Below are 17,727 nucleotides of genomic sequence, written 5' to 3' on the forward strand. Positions count from 1 at the left end.
TCAGATTGGAGTTCACCGTATTGGTGTTGAATTTCTGCCCTTATTGTACAGTATGTTAGTTTTTTATACTCTTATCTTTATATGAATCTATATGGATTTGCTGCTGTTGCTCTGGAATTTCCCTACTGAAGGTGAAGGCTATTTCAATTCACACTCTTGAAGAGAATAGGAACTGATAGTGAACCAGTTTACTTAATCTTAGGCCAATTTTTGGGTGTCAGTGGTCTAAAGATAACAGGAAAGACTTGCTGCTGTGCAGACTTGGCGGTAGAAGTGGTGGCTACGTCTTGAAATGATCTTCTGACACTAGATCGGGGATTGTCAAATCCAGGCTTTGAGGGCCAGCATTCTGCAGGTTTTAGAAGTTCTTCTGCTTCACTATACCCCAGTCAAATAGTCAGGTCATTGTAGGACTCTGGAGAACTTGACTGCTTTTTGAGGAATTCAGCTATTTGATTGTTGTGTGTTGAACCAGGGACACATCTAAACCAGCAGGACACCGGCCCTCAAAGACTGAATTTGAGGACCTCTGCTGTGGACGATGAATGATCAACAAGAATGTAAAGATTACAGAAAGAAAATGGGTCCAGACTGATGGATGAAGCTATATTTGATACTAAAGTAGCTGAAGTCTATATTCTTGTATAATGAGTTGGTATGGAACAGGAGGAATTAGAGGGTGAAGTGAGAAAGTTGACATATTGTATCCAAAGGGAGCACTTGCCAAAACTGTTGCCCTGGAGCAAAACCTTCTTGGGTTCACAATGTGGCCTGAGGTTTCCCTTCTCAGACTTCACATGTTGTGTCTTTGCATTGATGGACACTCACAGTACAAAAATATTAATGTTAAGAATCTTCAGAGGATTCTGACCCTGCAGTAAAAGGCCCAAGTTTTCCAGCTGGTTGTTTACAAGTTTCTGGTGATCAGTGTCTGTGACACCAGCACGTTTTTAAACCAGGTTTCAAAATGGAAGTAGTCAGTAACACCCAGAAGTGTGAAGTACTCCACGATTTGTGACAGCGCACATGTGCAGAACGCATGACTGCAGGGTTTGTTTTGCTCATGGACGGGCAAATAACAAAAACAATGGCAGATCGTCTTGTGCAACTTAAACTGTTCAGTTTAAGTCAGTTTCTCATAAGAAATGTATATGTGCTACATGAACACTTGGTTCATCGTTGACGAGTACAAGTTCCTACATGAGGTGGAATATATGGGTCAAAAGCTTGGGCGCATTTCAAACAACAAGCTAAAATCACAGCACCACATAGTGGCCTGGCATGAAAACTACAGGTCTGTGTGAAACTAAACATCTGAAAACCACATGACCATGTGTCAACAGTTTGACGTCAGTCCAACCGCGCTGGACCCTATACGCCCACACACACGTTGCCATGCTATAAGGCAACATGGAGTTTTCCCGTCCTTATTGGATGGAAATTGTGGCATCCAAAGATAGGTTGGCAAGTAAGACATAAAAGCTTGTGCACAGAGACCATCGTGCCGCAGAGCAACCTGCACTGACATGTTGTCTCATTGCACAGAGACTCACATTGCTGTAAGCAGCTAGCACAGCATGTAAGGGTTGATCAGCAGTATCAGGTATCAGAAAAGCCACTCTTTGTTTACATGTATGTAATTTAACCTTTTATTAAATGCACTTTAAATGTTTGCCTCACTTTTAATGTAACCTGAATTCAGTTTTAGGTCTTCATGGAAAACAGGACAGGTGTTGTGACTGTCTTACAGCATCCATGCTATGAGATAAATCAGTTTAGCTACAAACTAACCGCGACTCCTTCTGTTGTATGTATAATGGTGTATGCGTTTCTGACACTTCTGTCTCTTGTGACTATATGTGGAAACCTCCTTGTAGTAACATCAATAATTTACTTCAAGCAGCTTCACACACCCACCAACACTCTCATTCTGTCTCTGGCTGTGGCCGACCTGCTGGTTGGGATTTTAGTATTTCCTCTCAGCATGGCCTTCTCTCTCAGTTCATGTACCTATAATGAGAGTTTATTTTGTAAGGTACGTGACAGCTTTGATATATTGTTTAGTACATGCTCTATTATGCACCTGTGTTGTATTTCAGTTGACAGGTACTATGCTGTGTGTCAGCCTCTCACATATAGATCTAAAATCAGCCGTCATGTTGTTGCCATCATGATCACAGTGAGCTGGGGTGTTTCTGCTCTCGTTAGCATCGGAGTGATAATTCCCAGACTGTCCCCTTACGCATGTGCTGACATGTGTTTTCTGGATGTAATGACGGCAAACATTATTGGACCTATATTATCATTTTACTTTCCAGTGGTCATAATGCTTTGCATCTACCTGAAGATTTTCCTTGTTGCACAGAGACAGGCACGAAGCATCCAAAGCATAAAGTTCGGAGCAACAGCCAGTAAGATGGAGAGAAAAGCCACCAAAACTCTGGCGATTGTTCTGGGAGTTTTTCTATTTTGTTGGTCTCCTTTCTTCCTTTGCATTTTATTTTCTATCCCGGTTTCTGTGATTGAAACCGTTAACTGGCTTGCTCTGTCAAACTCTACACTGAACCCGTTTATCTACGCTTTCTTTTATACCTGGTTCAGGTCAGCTTTTAAAATGGTTGTTACTGGCAAAATATTCCTTGGTGACTATTGTAGCTTCAAATTACACTGAGCTGTTTTGTTGAGGTATATAATGATAAAAGGAACCAGCATGAAGACACGTAAATGCTGACACTATCAAATTACATACTACTTAATGTGTGTCACACATCACATGTGTCGTAGGCAGGATAGAACCCAGAAACACGACAGATCAGCGTGTTCTTCTATCCCAGCTCCACCTCATCCCTGCTGAAGATGATCAGGTTGGAGGGAGGATCTGTTTATAATAGAAGCAAATTAGTCGATACCCTTCCAGCTCATTCAAACAAAACTTTTCTCTCCTAAAACGAGATTCAGGTAAAAGTAACTGTCCAATAGGCATTCTGCATATCATAAACTTAAATAAATAAATAAATAAATACTTCTAAGGTTGGTTATCTGTTGTTTATGTTGCAAAGATATAGTTTGGATAGATTTCTTGGGATTTACAAAGAAACTTTAAATCTGCGCAATAAAGTTGTGTTTGGAACTAGGAGTTACCTTGGATAGAATCAAAGACACTTTCAAGTTTTTCCTCAGTCATTCAGTCTAATTAAAAGAAACAGCTGGGTAACCTGGTGTCGTTATGCCCACCACACTATGGAGTATGGATTTGAAAAAGCAAACGCTGGAGTTGTCTACAGCTACTTATTGTCGACTTTAGGAGGTATAAACCAGACATTCAGCCCATCGTTATTAAAGGGGAAGGAGTGGGGATGGTACCACATCTATGGTACCAGGTCACCTACATCAGTGAAGACCTGACCTGGAACTCCAACTCCACTTTAGTCCTGAAGAAGACACAACAGAGACTGTTTTCCCGAGGATTCTCAGGAAGAACAACCTGAGAACTGAGCTTTTGCTGTCCTTCTGTCGCTGCCCTTTTTAGGCCTGTCATGATAAAAACATTTGCTGGACAATAAATTGTTCCAAATTACTGAGTTTGTTTTAATTTATCATGCGATTAATTGATTTATTGATTATTGTGACAGGCCTACGCACTCTCACTGGTATATCCCAGAGCAGTAGTAACTGTGTCAGTTCTTGGTGACCAACTTTAAATTGCAATTATCTTTTTCTTTTTTTTGGTCTGTTTGTAGTAGTTCTGACCTAAAAATAAAGAAAAAAAAAATACAGAAACAAATTTCAGAACATTTTTGATAACTAAATGAAGCTCATAATTAAAATTATCATTTGAGAATAAATCAAAACATATTTTTAGGGAGAGTTGAGAAACTACAATACAAAAGTACAATACAAGTTTCAATCTTATGCCGCTATCGAACTGGCTTTGATACATAATCAGAATCACAAGGCCTTTTTATTGCTACTGTACAGAAGCTCAATAAGCCATAAAGAATATATGTCAGAATGTGTGTACTAAGCATTAGACATCTGTCTCTGATTCGTGGTGGAAGCTTATCAGTGGCCTTGGGTAGAGTCCAGCACAGCTCTACAGATGTCCAGACAAATAATGCTCAGTTGACAATTGCGGCTTTTTGTCACATGAAGATGTGTCACTCTATAGCTGTTAAATCTGATTCCCACAAAAATATGAAAGAAAATGTTGGATCTCCGTTTCACATCAACAGTTGAAATAAAAGCAAAGTTTTTCTTTTACTGTCGGCGTGAGTTTTCCATGTGAGGGTTACAGTGTAGAGAGGTGAGGGTTGGGTGGAGGGGTGCAGAATTTGTTTTGGTGAAGGAGAGTGGGTTTGGGAGGTTTGGGACCACTGCATTAGACACTGAGGCCACTCAAGAAACCTATAAGGAAAAATACATCATTATCAGTCAACTCATAATTATTCAATAATTACATAATTATTCAATAATTATATAATAAATATATATAATTATTTTCACAATGTACACAATAATAGAATGAACTGTCAGTATTTGCTGTCTTAAATAACAAAGCAAATTTAAACCACAAATACTTGCAATGTTTTAAAGTAATATTTATTTTTCTTCTAAAATACAATAACAAGCTGAAAAAAGGAACATTGCTCTATGCCACTGTGTCTTACAACACTGAAAAAAGTTTCTGATTTGAATCCTCTAAATGTATACATTTCATACATGGTGGTATTTGCGCAGTTTCACTAATTTTAAACAACATTAGCGATGGTGTCTGCACATCTCTGTTGTTGCACAGTTTTTACTGTCACTCATTGTAAATATCTGGTTGTTATTTTAAATAAATATCCATAAAATGTGAATATGTATTTAAAGATTAAATAACCTACTCAATTGAACATTCCTTCAGATTGGAGTTCACCGTATTGGTGTTGAATTTCTGCCCTTATTGTACAGTATGTTAGTTTTTTATACTCTTATCTTTATATGAATCTATATGGATTTGCTGCTGTTGCTCTGGAATTTCCCTACTGAAGGTGAAGGCTATTTCAATTCACACTCTTGAAGAGAATAGGAACTGATAGTGAACCAGTTTACTTAATCTTAGGCCAATTTTTGGGTGTCAGTGGTCTAAAGATAACAGGAAAGACTTGCTGCTGTGCAGACTTGGCGGTAGAAGTGGTGGCTACGTCTTGAAATGATCTTCTGACACTAGATCGGGGATTGTCAAATCCAGGCTTTGAGGGCCAGCATTCTGCAGGTTTTAGAAGTTCTTCTGCTTCACTATACCCCAGTCAAATAGTCAGGTCATTGTAGGACTCTGGAGAACTTGACTGCTTTTTGAGGAATTCAGCTATTTGATTGTTGTGTGTTGAACCAGGGACACATCTAAACCAGCAGGACACCGGCCCTCAAAGACTGAATTTGAGGACCTCTGCTGTGGACGATGAATGATCAACAAGAATGTAAAGATTACAGAAAGAAAATGGGTCCAGACTGATGGATGAAGCTATATTTGATACTAAAGTAGCTGAAGTCTATATTCTTGTATAATGAGTTGGTATGGAACAGGAGGAATTAGAGGGTGAAGTGAGAAAGTTGACATATTGTATCCAAAGGGAGCACTTGCCAAAACTGTTGCCCTGGAGCAAAACCTTCTTGGGTTCACAATGTGGCCTGAGGTTTCCCTTCTCAGACTTCACATGTTGTGTCTTTGCATTGATGGACACTCACAGTACAAAAATATTAATGTTAAGAATCTTCAGAGGATTCTGACCCTGCAGTAAAAGGCCCAAGTTTTCCAGCTGGTTGTTTACAAGTTTCTGGTGATCAGTGTCTGTGACACCAGCACGTTTTTAAACCAGGTTTCAAAATGGAAGTAGTCAGTAACACCCAGAAGTGTGAAGTACTCCACGATTTGTGACAGCGCACATGTGCAGAACGCATGACTGCAGGGTTTGTTTTGCTCATGGACGGGCAAATAACAAAAACAATGGCAGATCGTCTTGTGCAACTTAAACTGTTCAGTTTAAGTCAGTTTCTCATAAGAAATGTATATGTGCTACATGAACACTTGGTTCATCGTTGACGAGTACAAGTTCCTACATGAGGTGGAATATATGGGTCAAAAGCTTGGGCGCATTTCAAACAACAAGCTAAAATCACAGCACCACATAGTGGCCTGGCATGAAAACTACAGGTCTGTGTGAAACTAAACATCTGAAAACCACATGACCATGTGTCAACAGTTTGACGTCAGTCCAACCGCGCTGGACCCTATACGCCCACACACACGTTGCCATGCTATAAGGCAACATGGAGTTTTCCCGTCCTTATTGGATGGAAATTGTGGCATCCAAAGATAGGTTGGCAAGTAAGACATAAAAGCTTGTGCACAGAGACCATCGTGCCGCAGAGCAACCTGCACTGACATGTTGTCTCATTGCACAGAGACTCACATTGCTGTAAGCAGCTAGCACAGCATGTAAGGGTTGATCAGCAGTATCAGGTATCAGAAAAGCCACTCTTTGTTTACATGTATGTAATTTAACCTTTTATTAAATGCACTTTAAATGTTTGCCTCACTTTTAATGTAACCTGAATTCAGTTTTAGGTCTTCATGGAAAACAGGACAGGTGTTGTGACTGTCTTACAGCATCCATGCTATGAGATAAATCAGTTTAGCTACAAACTAACCGCGACTCCTTCTGTTGTATGTATAATGGTGTATGCGTTTCTGACACTTCTGTCTCTTGTGACTATATGTGGAAACCTCCTTGTAGTAACATCAATAATTTACTTCAAGCAGCTTCACACACCCACCAACACTCTCATTCTGTCTCTGGCTGTGGCCGACCTGCTGGTTGGGATTTTAGTATTTCCTCTCAGCATGGCCTTCTCTCTCAGTTCATGTACCTATAATGAGAGTTTATTTTGTAAGGTACGTGACAGCTTTGATATATTGTTTAGTACATGCTCTATTATGCACCTGTGTTGTATTTCAGTTGACAGGTACTATGCTGTGTGTCAGCCTCTCACATATAGATCTAAAATCAGCCGTCATGTTGTTGCCATCATGATCACAGTGAGCTGGGGTGTTTCTGCTCTCGTTAGCATCGGAGTGATAATTCCCAGACTGTCCCCTTACGCATGTGCTGACATGTGTTTTCTGGATGTAATGACGGCAAACATTATTGGACCTATATTATCATTTTACTTTCCAGTGGTCATAATGCTTTGCATCTACCTGAAGATTTTCCTTGTTGCACAGAGACAGGCACGAAGCATCCAAAGCATAAAGTTCGGAGCAACAGCCAGTAAGATGGAGAGAAAAGCCACCAAAACTCTGGCGATTGTTCTGGGAGTTTTTCTATTTTGTTGGTCTCCTTTCTTCCTTTGCATTTTATTTTCTATCCCGGTTTCTGTGATTGAAACCGTTAACTGGCTTGCTCTGTCAAACTCTACACTGAACCCGTTTATCTACGCTTTCTTTTATACCTGGTTCAGGTCAGCTTTTAAAATGGTTGTTACTGGCAAAATATTCCTTGGTGACTATTGTAGCTTCAAATTACACTGAGCTGTTTTGTTGAGGTATATAATGATAAAAGGAACCAGCATGAAGACACGTAAATGCTGACACTATCAAATTACATACTACTTAATGTGTGTCACACATCACATGTGTCGTAGGCAGGATAGAACCCAGAAACACGACAGATCAGCGTGTTCTTCTATCCCAGCTCCACCTCATCCCTGCTGAAGATGATCAGGTTGGAGGGAGGATCTGTTTATAATAGAAGCAAATTAGTCGATACCCTTCCAGCTCATTCAAACAAAACTTTTCTCTCCTAAAACGAGATTCAGGTAAAAGTAACTGTCCAATAGGCATTCTGCATATCATAAACTTAAATAAATAAATAAATAAATACTTCTAAGGTTGGTTATCTGTTGTTTATGTTGCAAAGATATAGTTTGGATAGATTTCTTGGGATTTACAAAGAAACTTTAAATCTGCGCAATAAAGTTGTGTTTGGAACTAGGAGTTACCTTGGATAGAATCAAAGACACTTTCAAGTTTTTCCTCAGTCATTCAGTCTAATTAAAAGAAACAGCTGGGTAACCTGGTGTCGTTATGCCCACCACACTATGGAGTATGGATTTGAAAAAGCAAACGCTGGAGTTGTCTACAGCTACTTATTGTCGACTTTAGGAGGTATAAACCAGACATTCAGCCCATCGTTATTAAAGGGGAAGGAGTGGGGATGGTACCACATCTATGGTACCAGGTCACCTACATCAGTGAAGACCTGACCTGGAACTCCAACTCCACTTTAGTCCTGAAGAAGACACAACAGAGACTGTTTTCCCGAGGATTCTCAGGAAGAACAACCTGAGAACTGAGCTTTTGCTGTCCTTCTGTCGCTGCCCTTTTTAGGCCTGTCATGATAAAAACATTTGCTGGACAATAAATTGTTCCAAATTACTGAGTTTGTTTTAATTTATCATGCGATTAATTGATTTATTGATTATTGTGACAGGCCTACGCACTCTCACTGGTATATCCCAGAGCAGTAGTAACTGTGTCAGTTCTTGGTGACCAACTTTAAATTGCAATTATCTTTTTCTTTTTTTTGGTCTGTTTGTAGTAGTTCTGACCTAAAAATAAAGAAAAAAAAAATACAGAAACAAATTTCAGAACATTTTTGATAACTAAATGAAGCTCATAATTAAAATTATCATTTGAGAATAAATCAAAACATATTTTTAGGGAGAGTTGAGAAACTACAATACAAAAGTACAATACAAGTTTCAATCTTATGCCGCTATCGAACTGGCTTTGATACATAATCAGAATCACAAGGCCTTTTTATTGCTACTGTACAGAAGCTCAATAAGCCATAAAGAATATATGTCAGAATGTGTGTACTAAGCATTAGACATCTGTCTCTGATTCGTGGTGGAAGCTTATCAGTGGCCTTGGGTAGAGTCCAGCACAGCTCTACAGATGTCCAGACAAATAATGCTCAGTTGACAATTGCGGCTTTTTGTCACATGAAGATGTGTCACTCTATAGCTGTTAAATCTGATTCCCACAAAAATATGAAAGTAAAAGTTGGATCTCCGTTTCACATCAACAGTTGAAATAAAAGCAAAGTTTTTGTTTTACTGTCGGCGTGAGTTTTCCATGTGAGGGTTACAGTGTAGAGAGGTGAGGGTTGGGTGGAGGGGTGCAGAATTTGTTTTGGTGAAGGAGAGTGGGTTTGGGAGGTTTGGGACCACTGCATTAGACACTGAGGCCACTCAAGAAACCTATAAGGAAAAATACATCATTATCAGTCAACTCATAATTATTCAATAATTACATAATTATTCAATAATTATATAATAAATATATATAATTATTTTCACAATGTACACAATAATAGAATGAACTGTCAGTATTTGCTGTCTTAAATAACAAAGCAAATTTAAACCACAAATACTTGCAATGTTTTAAAGTAATATTTATTTTTTCTTCTAAAATACAATAACAAGCTGAAAAAAGGAACATTGCTCTATGCCACTGTGTCTTACAACACTGAAAAAAGTTTCTGATTTGAATCCTCTAAATGTATACATTTCATACATGGTGGTATTTGCGCAGTTTCACTAATTTTAAACAACATTAGCGATGGTGTCTGCACATCTCTGTTGTTGCACAGTTTTTCTGTCACTCACTGTAAATAATATGTTGTTATTTAATCTTTAAATACATATTCATATTTTATGCATATTTTTTAAAATAACCTTCTCAGTTGAACATTCCTTCAGATTGGAGTTCACCGTATTGGTGTTGAATTTCTGCCCTTACTGTACAGTATGTTAGTTTTTTTATACTCTTATCTTTATATGAATCTATATGCATTTGCTGCTGTTGCTCTGGAATTTCCCTACTGAAGGTGAAGGCTATTTCAATTCACACTCTTGAGTTCCACTTTTCTTGTTGCGCTGTAAATTTCACCAAGCTTCTCCTCCTGCATACTTTGTGCTATTTTCACTGTTCAACTTTTATACTATTCAGCTTGCTCTCCTAATGTCAGCGGTATTTCTTGGTATTCATAACCTTCATACTTTTTATAATATTCATCTTTTTATGAATTTTTCACCCCATAGAAATGGTGGAAACCGCTCCATCCTGTGGCAGAATTGAGAATTACAATATAAAACGTCCGTTGTGTTTTACAGTGGATGTTTTAAGTCCTGCCTATTAATTGCAGTGAATCAGTTTCAGAGCTGTCATGGAAGACACAAGGCAGTGGCCATTTTGAGGTTTGGCAGTTTAACAGATTTTATGCTATTTAACACCTGGGAATAATCAGACAAGCATTTTGTCTGATGTCTAATGCTTAGTGACATATTTTTTGTAGTCACTGTGCTCAACGATGCCTCCAAACAAATGTTGATATCTCAGGAACCATAGAGGTATGAATTTCATTATCAGAAGGAACAGGGGAACGTTTCTGTCCTTTTCAAATTTTAGGGTTTACCTTATTTATTTTATTATTATTTTTTACATTACATAGAATATATTACTGTAGCCCAGCATGCTAGTGCGGGATATAGCCTAGATGCTATCATTAGTATTTTAGGTAGTTTTAACTTTTTAGCTAATTTTGGCTATTTCTTACTTTCTGCAAGTCTTCAGCAGTTGGCTTCAAATGCTTTTGCCATTTTCACCAAAAGCATTCAGTACTGAGACTTGCACACTTTCTAGTTATATTTAATTTAGGCTTTCAATTAGTTCTCTATTACAAATCCATCACTTTTCTTACACCCTTTTCCCTTAGAGGGGTCAGGAGGGCTGCTGGTGCCTATCTCCAGTTAACGTTCCGGGAGAGAGGCGGGGTCACCCTGGATAGGTTGCCAGTCTGTCGCAGGGCAACATAGAGATAGACAGGACAAACAACCATGCACACACACACCCCACCTCCCCACCCCCACACACACACCCAATGCCCACACACACAAACCTAGGGAGAATTTAGAGAGACCAATTAACCTGAAAGTCATGTTTTTGGACTGTGGGAGGAAGCTGGAGTACCCAGAGAGAACCCACACATGCACAGGGAGAACATGCAAACACCAAGGAGAAAGACCCCGGGCCAGGAATCGAACCCAGGACCTTCTTGCTGCAAGGCAACAGCTCTACCAATTGTGCAGCCCTATTACAAATCATACATAGATTATTATCATCTAAAGAAAATAAACAACTATCAAGTCAGACCTCAATATACGTGTGACACAGATATCACAGGGGTTTTATAACAGTACATGACGGACTGCCTTCGACGCATTGGCTTTGATCCTAATTAAATGACAGATATTATATATTTGTTATATTTTTCATTCTATATTAGTGATCTGACTGTGGTCCAAGGTTATTAAAAATAATATTGAGTAAATTTCTTCATATTAATTTTTACTGACATACCTCTTCCTCATGTAACGTTTCCAGTTCACTAGATGATGAGGCAGCCATGTTGTTCTAAAACAAAACAAAAGTCAGAGACTGAATCACAAAAAAGTTATAAACATAAGAAAACAAACATAATCGATCAGTTTTCTTACCCTTCTATTCTGTCCCACCAAGGAACAACAACACATTTGTATCTCTGACCTCACCTGAAACAGAATAAGGTAAGTGTGTTGGCTGACATGTTTTATTCACATGTACAACACTGTAAAACAGTCAGGGTGGGATTCTCTGATTACTTGACAAGCCCCTCATAATTCACTGATTGAGACATACACACCGTTTGATCCAGCAAGGTACCAAACACCAGGATGACAAAACCCTGCATGAACACAGGAAGTATGTGTTGTCAAATTACTTCACATTTCTAGTCTATCGTATCATAACAATAAACAACTGGAAATATTTAAATATTAGTAGAGAAAATAAAACACTACCTCTAATAACTGAAAGACAAATAATCCAAAATAGATTCCCATTAGACTCGAGGGAGCCACAGTTACAGCTTCCAGACTCCAAGTTACGCCCAAAAACATTGTGAGCAAAGTCAAACTGACAGCTGCCAATAGGCCATGCTTCTCTCCTGCATGGACTGCATTTCCTCCAAGTCTTCTCAGTATTTTGGATATCACCACCATCAGAATTATAAAGTTTACAGCCACTATCATATACGCAGGGATCATAATCCCCAGTAGAGCGTTGGACTTATACCAGTTGCTCCAACAGATGATATTCTCCTGGATGTCCTGATCTGAGGGAGCTATTGCAGCTATAGTTATTGTTGAAATAATCAGAGGTGCACCGTATCCCAAAGAGAATCCGATGGCCAGCGTGGATCTTTTAGACAGCCCTCCTTCAAAGACACTGAGAGTCCGGTAGAGCAGCAGCAGGGCCGAGGCTAACATGCAGAAGAACGGGGAGAGGTAGGAGAAATGGATCAAGAACATAACGACTGTGCAGGCCGGCGCACTGTCTGGCAGTGACATGGTCAGTCGAATAATAAACCAAATCAATGTAACCAGGACGGACAGAGCAATGTTAATGATGGAAACATGATGGAAGTAAGATGGGTTGTTCTGGCTCATTCGTCTCAGCGTGACGCCTTCAATGATGAGACAAATGATCAGAAAAATCATAGAAAGGACAGCTGCAATTAAACTTATTGTGGTGTTAATGAAATATGCAAGCAAAAAACTTGACCGAACGGAGAATGAGGCGGTGTGGTTGCAGTTACAGGAGACCAGTTTATCTTCTCTGAAAACCGACAAGCAACCGTTGCTGCTCCATCCTCCAAGACCTTCAAAGAGACTGAAGTCCCAGAAAATACATTCTGATTTATAAAAATTCTGATCTGATGCACGAAATATTAATGATAAATTTGTAATTTTAGCTTCTGACTGAATGAGCACAACCCTTTGACTGTAAGAATGGTCATATTCGTGTCTTGTAGAAAGCACATTGCCCATGGAAGCGAATAATATTACAGTCACTGACTGATTCCCTTCATCAGCCTCCAGAATGTCTATTTCCACTGAGGAGTTGAAGTCTGCGTTGAACGTGTTTGTGAATGTAGTTTTGTTCAGTAGAATATGAGGTGTGGTGATGCTGAAGGGTTTATTGAGCAGATGGGTTGTCATCCTCTCAAAGAAGTTCAACAGTGAAGAGCTGACACTTTTCATTTCAGCATCATCACTTTCCTCTGTTTCATTGTTGGAATCACCGTTGAGAAATGTCCATGAATCTTTTGCCTCCTCAACAGTGAGAACACCTGCAGTTTCCAGGATATTCTGGATTGAATAGAAAGATAAATACTGAAGATACTGAAGAGCATGAAGATATTAGTTTAGAGTGTCAGTGAAAAAAATATACTTACTTTCATAGAATCTTGACTTATTTTCACACCGAAGAATGAAGTAATATTTTCTACATTGTTGAAAATCTTAACAATGCTAGTGATGGTGGCCGGACAGTTAGTTATGTCCTTAGCATGTCTGACAGCCACTGTCCTGAGTTGCTCCAAGAATGCTGCCAGTGTAAATTTATTCAGAGCCTGTCATGTTTGAAGGAAGAAAATATTTCTATTACATCTGATTTTGACAACAAAATTTCAGTCCATACAATTATGAGCAAATGTCTAAAAATGATTCTTTCCATGATGAATTTACATCATTCGTTTGTCCTTTAGGTGACTAAACGTAACTAAAACAGCTTTAAACGCTGCATGAGGACTTTGTCACCTCAGACTGATCAAGCAGCTCATAAACAGGTGCCAGGACGCAGTTATCTTGTAGATCTCCAAATTTACCATCTTCTTTACAAACCGCCGTCTGTTCTCCCACCTTGTTGTTTTTGCAGTCTGCCACCGCCTTAAAGCCCAACGGTCCATTACCGAACTCATCACTGAAACATATCAGAGCTAAAGGAAATAACAGTGTTTAACTTAGTTTTTAGTATTGTCTAAACATTTTAGTATTGTCTAAAGGATTACTTACGCTCCGTGGTGAATTCAACTGTGATTACTTTTTGATATTTTGTGTACATTTCCTCTTCACAAGTGTAAACGATCTTGTCTGTACAGTCATGAGGGACTGTGATCTCAGCTGAGATTTTGTCATCATAAACTAACAAAAACATGAACGTTTGGTTTGGGAGGAAGTTAAATATAATAGAGGTATGAACACATTTGCATCCATCCATCCATCCATCCATCCATCCATCCATCCATCCATCCATCCATCCATCCATCTTACCTGTGTAATCTGATTCGATAAACTCTATCACATAGGGTCTGTTGACAGAGCACTCCAGTTTGATCTTATTGGAGAAATCACAGTTCATGATTCCTCTGACTGGTTTAACATGAATCAGTGGGATTGCTTTGGATATGAAGGTTTCTTTCTGTTTGAAAATGAACTTAGTGCTTTTCAGTTTACATTCATAAAAGCCTAAAAAATAAAGAAAAAAAAGGTAGGTAATTTTTTTAATTAAATCTTTGAATTTGTTTTATGTACATTTGACAAGAAAATAGAATGACTTATTTTCTCATGTACATGTTTTCCAACCAACTAGTACATACTGTATGTGTATCGGTTTATTCCCTCAAAAACCTGCATTTTACAGGATGGATCTAAATCTACATTTGTGCAGCGTTTGAACATTCTTGGGCTTGAGTTATGTTTACATATACAGCATAATATAGCAGTAGATAAAAACATGAATGGTTTTCAGAAACCAATTTACTTTTTCTAGAAAGTTCAAGCTTGACCATTAACACATTAGCAAAAACTCAATGATATCATGATTATCTACACGGTGACTGTATTGCTTACCGTCATCAGTTCGAAGAAACTTGGAAACTGTCAATGTTGACTTCCCCTCCGTGTAATTGTTGGAGATGCTATGGGTTTCATCTGGCTCAATAACCGCACCATTAACTGTCCATTCAGCGTCCCACTGGGTGCCCAGATTGAGAGTGTTTGGTGGAGGGCCACATATCACAGTCACACTTTCCTTCAAGAAGACTTTTCTTGGATTAAATTGTAATTTTTTCTCACCTTTAGAGGACAAAAGGACACACAGTTATTCACAAAAATAATTTGAATTACAATTTATGTAATCATTTAAGTATGTCCCAAACTTATTGGGCCTTTCTTACTGACAAACTCCATTGGGTAATTTTTTGCAGCTAGTTCATTAAATACTGCAGATTTTACTCTTTTAACTTGGTCATCATCAATAGCTGGAGCTCTGAGACTGTAAACAGCAACAGTACTTCCTTCCCTGTAACGAAGAATGAAATAAATCAGTTTCAAAATAAGCAGTAGAACTAAATACAATGGAGTATCTAAGCCTGGATTAACTAAAATATGGCAAATAAATAACCTGTAACTGGTAAATGATTGGTCAACTGGGTGAAAACATTCTAGTTTGAATCCAACAAACTGAAATGTTTGTTGGGTTGAACTTCAACAGGCTGCTGTTGAAGTTCTTTCAGTTACATTGAATCACATAAAAGTTGCTCAATTCTTTCATTATTTTAACTTACCGTAAGGTTAAGCTCTGCACTCTGCAATGTTGTGACACATAGTACTGACACTGCTTTTCAATCTGTGAAAGACAAACAGTTGGTATGTAAACCATCAATACTTCAGGACTCCAAACAGATCAGGACTTACTGCATCATGGATGTCTCTGTAAACTCTGCTGGTTTGGTCTTTGAATGACTCCTGAAACGGCATGTTGATGGTGAAGTTGTCTCGTTTGACTGCAATGGTTGTCTTTGAAGGTGATGTTAGATCTTCTGATGTCATGAATCCTTCTGTCCATTCTTCAGAGTTTATCTTTGCTGTTTGTCTTCCTGGCGTGAAGTTTGACTGTCTGGCCATTGTTGGTTTTGTTGAATGAGCCTTTGTTGCATTTGTCAAAGCTGCCATTCTTACATTGATTTCAGGCATTAGGAATTGAAACAGGGGTTTGTGATTTTGTTCTGTGGTTGTAGTTGGTGGCATTACTGTCATCACTGCCAAAAAAGGCCAAACAGGATCATTAATAAGAAATGAATTGAAACATGTTAACCAGCTCATATTCAGAAAGCTAGATTACCCTGATTAGGGGCACCCCCCGCCCCCAAAACGGGACAAAAGGAGGGAAAATATGGCCAACTTTGAAAAATCCTAATCAAAGGTTCCAGGAGGCGGGACAAAGGTCACCTGATAGATCCATCCCTCCTTACTCTTAATTTTTTTGACCCTCTGTGACCCCGTGAAAGAACCCCAAAGTTGGCTTCAGACTCAAAAAAAAAATCGCTTTCAACTCCAGCTAATGCCCCCATCTAGCCCATTTTGATTTAAATACCACAAACCACCACCAGGGGGCATTGATTTTTTTTGAGTGTACTTTTTAATGGGTATTTTGGGGATGGGGTCTTTGGGATAGGGTGGAGGGAAACTTGGGATAAAATGGACTTTTGGGAGGACTGACAATGGGGAAATTTGGGTATTCTTTTAAATGACATTTGGGAGGATTTGCCATTCATGCATACTTTTGAATGAGATTTTGGAGTCAAATGGGACCTAATGGTGGATTTGCCATTTTCTACGGGACATAAAGGTGGATTGGCCATCCCATACCCAGTGATGGGTGCATTTCTATTCACCAACTCATATTCAGAAGCTAAATTACCATGAAAAAGCAACAAGTTATTATACTTACTTGTGACTGGTTGACAAAACCTGCCATCATAATGGAGTTCATATCTGTGTGTGCAGATCTGACTGCTAGAATTACTGGATGTTTTAGTGGAGTTACAGATGTCACGTTTCCAAGCAACACCATCTTCATACTGACACTGCAGTCCATCAGAGGGGAGGGACGTTGGACAGCAGGTTGTCATGGATACTTGGAAAATAAAAAAAGAAAATACACAGAAAGTAGTTTTAATGGTCATTATTACTGCAGCTCTTTGATTGGGTATCTAAAGTCTAGATCCAAACTTAAATTATAAATAAATTTTAATATCATTTGGAGAAAATATCACTGTATAATATTTAGCATAACTCACCTGGTCTCCGTCCTCCAACATTCAAAATTATTGCTTCAGTCCCAGTCACTTCCTGAAATAGACAAGTTGAAGTTAGCCAAGAATGCAGACTGTACCCAACAATAATGGTAGCAGGAATTGATATGCATCTAAATCAAAACACATTTAGTGTTGCATGGAACGATGCAGTCAGGATGATTTTCATGCTCACCTCCACAACAGACACAGACTGTCTGAATCCCAGTTCATCCAGTCTGCAGCACAAAACCAGCAGCATAAAACTGAACCAGGCCACATTAGGTGAAGCCATCCTGACTGGACAGTAGATAAAACCAAACATCAGTAACACAGTTAAGCACTGATTTACTGAATCATGCAATTAAGTGACAAAAAACATGAACTGTGCGAGATACAGCATTAATAAGGTGGAATTTGTTTTTCTCCCATCATTGAATTTTTTTGGACAATTTGCGCTTTCTACTGTTAGATGCATTGTAAAGTGTGGGTGTGTTATTTTCTTATTGCAATGGGAGAAACTTAAAGTTAAACATGCAAAAGTGCTGGGTCGACAGAGAGCTAAAAGTAAAACTGAAAACTACTCTGCTGTAAACTGATATGTCCAACAGAAATAAAACCTCGTTAATGTTCTGCTCCCACCGCCAATGTGCCTCAGTCTAAA

At 38.8% G+C, this 17,727-nt stretch overlaps 4 protein-coding genes across 4 annotated transcripts in view; 2 read left to right on the forward strand and 2 right to left on the reverse strand.

Annotated features, from left to right (window-relative positions):
- Positions 1 to 877: 877 nt before the first annotated feature.
- Positions 878 to 4,400, forward strand: LOC116734092 (trace amine-associated receptor 1-like). The gene has a single exon (XM_032585245.1). The coding sequence runs from the start codon at positions 1,715 to 1,717 to the stop codon at positions 2,669 to 2,671; it is 957 nt and encodes a 318-aa protein (XP_032441136.1). The 5' UTR covers positions 878 to 1,714; the 3' UTR covers positions 2,672 to 4,400.
- Positions 4,401 to 5,152: 752 nt separating this feature from the next.
- LOC116734091 (trace amine-associated receptor 1-like) lies at positions 5,153 to 8,337 on the forward strand. The gene has a single exon (XM_032585244.1). It carries the CDS (start codon positions 6,617 to 6,619, stop codon positions 7,571 to 7,573), a length of 957 nt encoding a protein of 318 aa, XP_032441135.1. The 5' UTR covers positions 5,153 to 6,616; the 3' UTR covers positions 7,574 to 8,337.
- Positions 8,338 to 8,755: 418 nt separating this feature from the next.
- Positions 8,756 to 17,727, reverse strand: part of LOC116734619 (uncharacterized threonine-rich GPI-anchored glycoprotein PJ4664.02-like) — a 43,052-nt gene continuing 34,080 nt past the window's right edge. The window contains exon 34 of the mRNA XM_032586106.1: positions 8,756 to 9,306. The gene's annotated coding sequence lies outside the window, so the exon portion shown is untranslated. The remainder of the gene's footprint in view (positions 9,307 to 17,727) is intronic.
- LOC116734088 (adhesion G protein-coupled receptor F5-like) lies at positions 11,849 to 17,359 on the reverse strand. The gene is made up of 12 exons (XM_032585240.1): positions 17,260 to 17,359; positions 17,070 to 17,121; positions 16,721 to 16,906; positions 15,685 to 16,028; positions 15,555 to 15,616; positions 15,165 to 15,289; positions 14,839 to 15,063; positions 14,260 to 14,454; positions 14,002 to 14,130; positions 13,747 to 13,925; positions 13,383 to 13,559; positions 11,849 to 13,296 (listed from the first exon to the last, which is right to left on the reverse strand). Exons 1-12 carry the CDS (start codon positions 17,356 to 17,358, stop codon positions 11,923 to 11,925), a joined length of 3,147 nt encoding a protein of 1,048 aa, XP_032441131.1. The 5' UTR covers position 17,359; the 3' UTR covers positions 11,849 to 11,922.

This window comes from Xiphophorus hellerii, chromosome 15, assembly GCF_003331165.1.
Source record: "Xiphophorus hellerii strain 12219 chromosome 15, Xiphophorus_hellerii-4.1, whole genome shotgun sequence".
NCBI classification, from domain to species: domain Eukaryota; kingdom Metazoa; phylum Chordata; class Actinopteri; order Cyprinodontiformes; family Poeciliidae; genus Xiphophorus; species Xiphophorus hellerii.

Bases quoted from the DNA above. Each gene is read 5' to 3' on its own strand.
- LOC116734088 (XM_032585240.1), bottom strand. From the start codon at position 17,358: ATGGCTTCACCTAATGTGGCCTGGTTCAGTTTTATGCTGCTGGTTTTG. The intron at 17,122-17,259 runs GTGAGCATGAAA...TGTCTATTTCAG, and splicing joins AGTCTGTGTCTGTTGTGGAG to GAAGTGACTGGGACTGAAGC. The intron at 15,617-15,684 runs GTAAGTCCTGAT...TGTCTTTCACAG, and splicing joins ACAGAGACATCCATGATGCA to ATTGAAAAGCAGTGTCAGTA.
- LOC116734092 (XM_032585245.1), top strand. From the start codon at position 1,715: ATGGAAAACAGGACAGGTGTTGTGACTGTCTTACAGCATCCATGCTAT.
- LOC116734091 (XM_032585244.1), top strand. From the start codon at position 6,617: ATGGAAAACAGGACAGGTGTTGTGACTGTCTTACAGCATCCATGCTAT.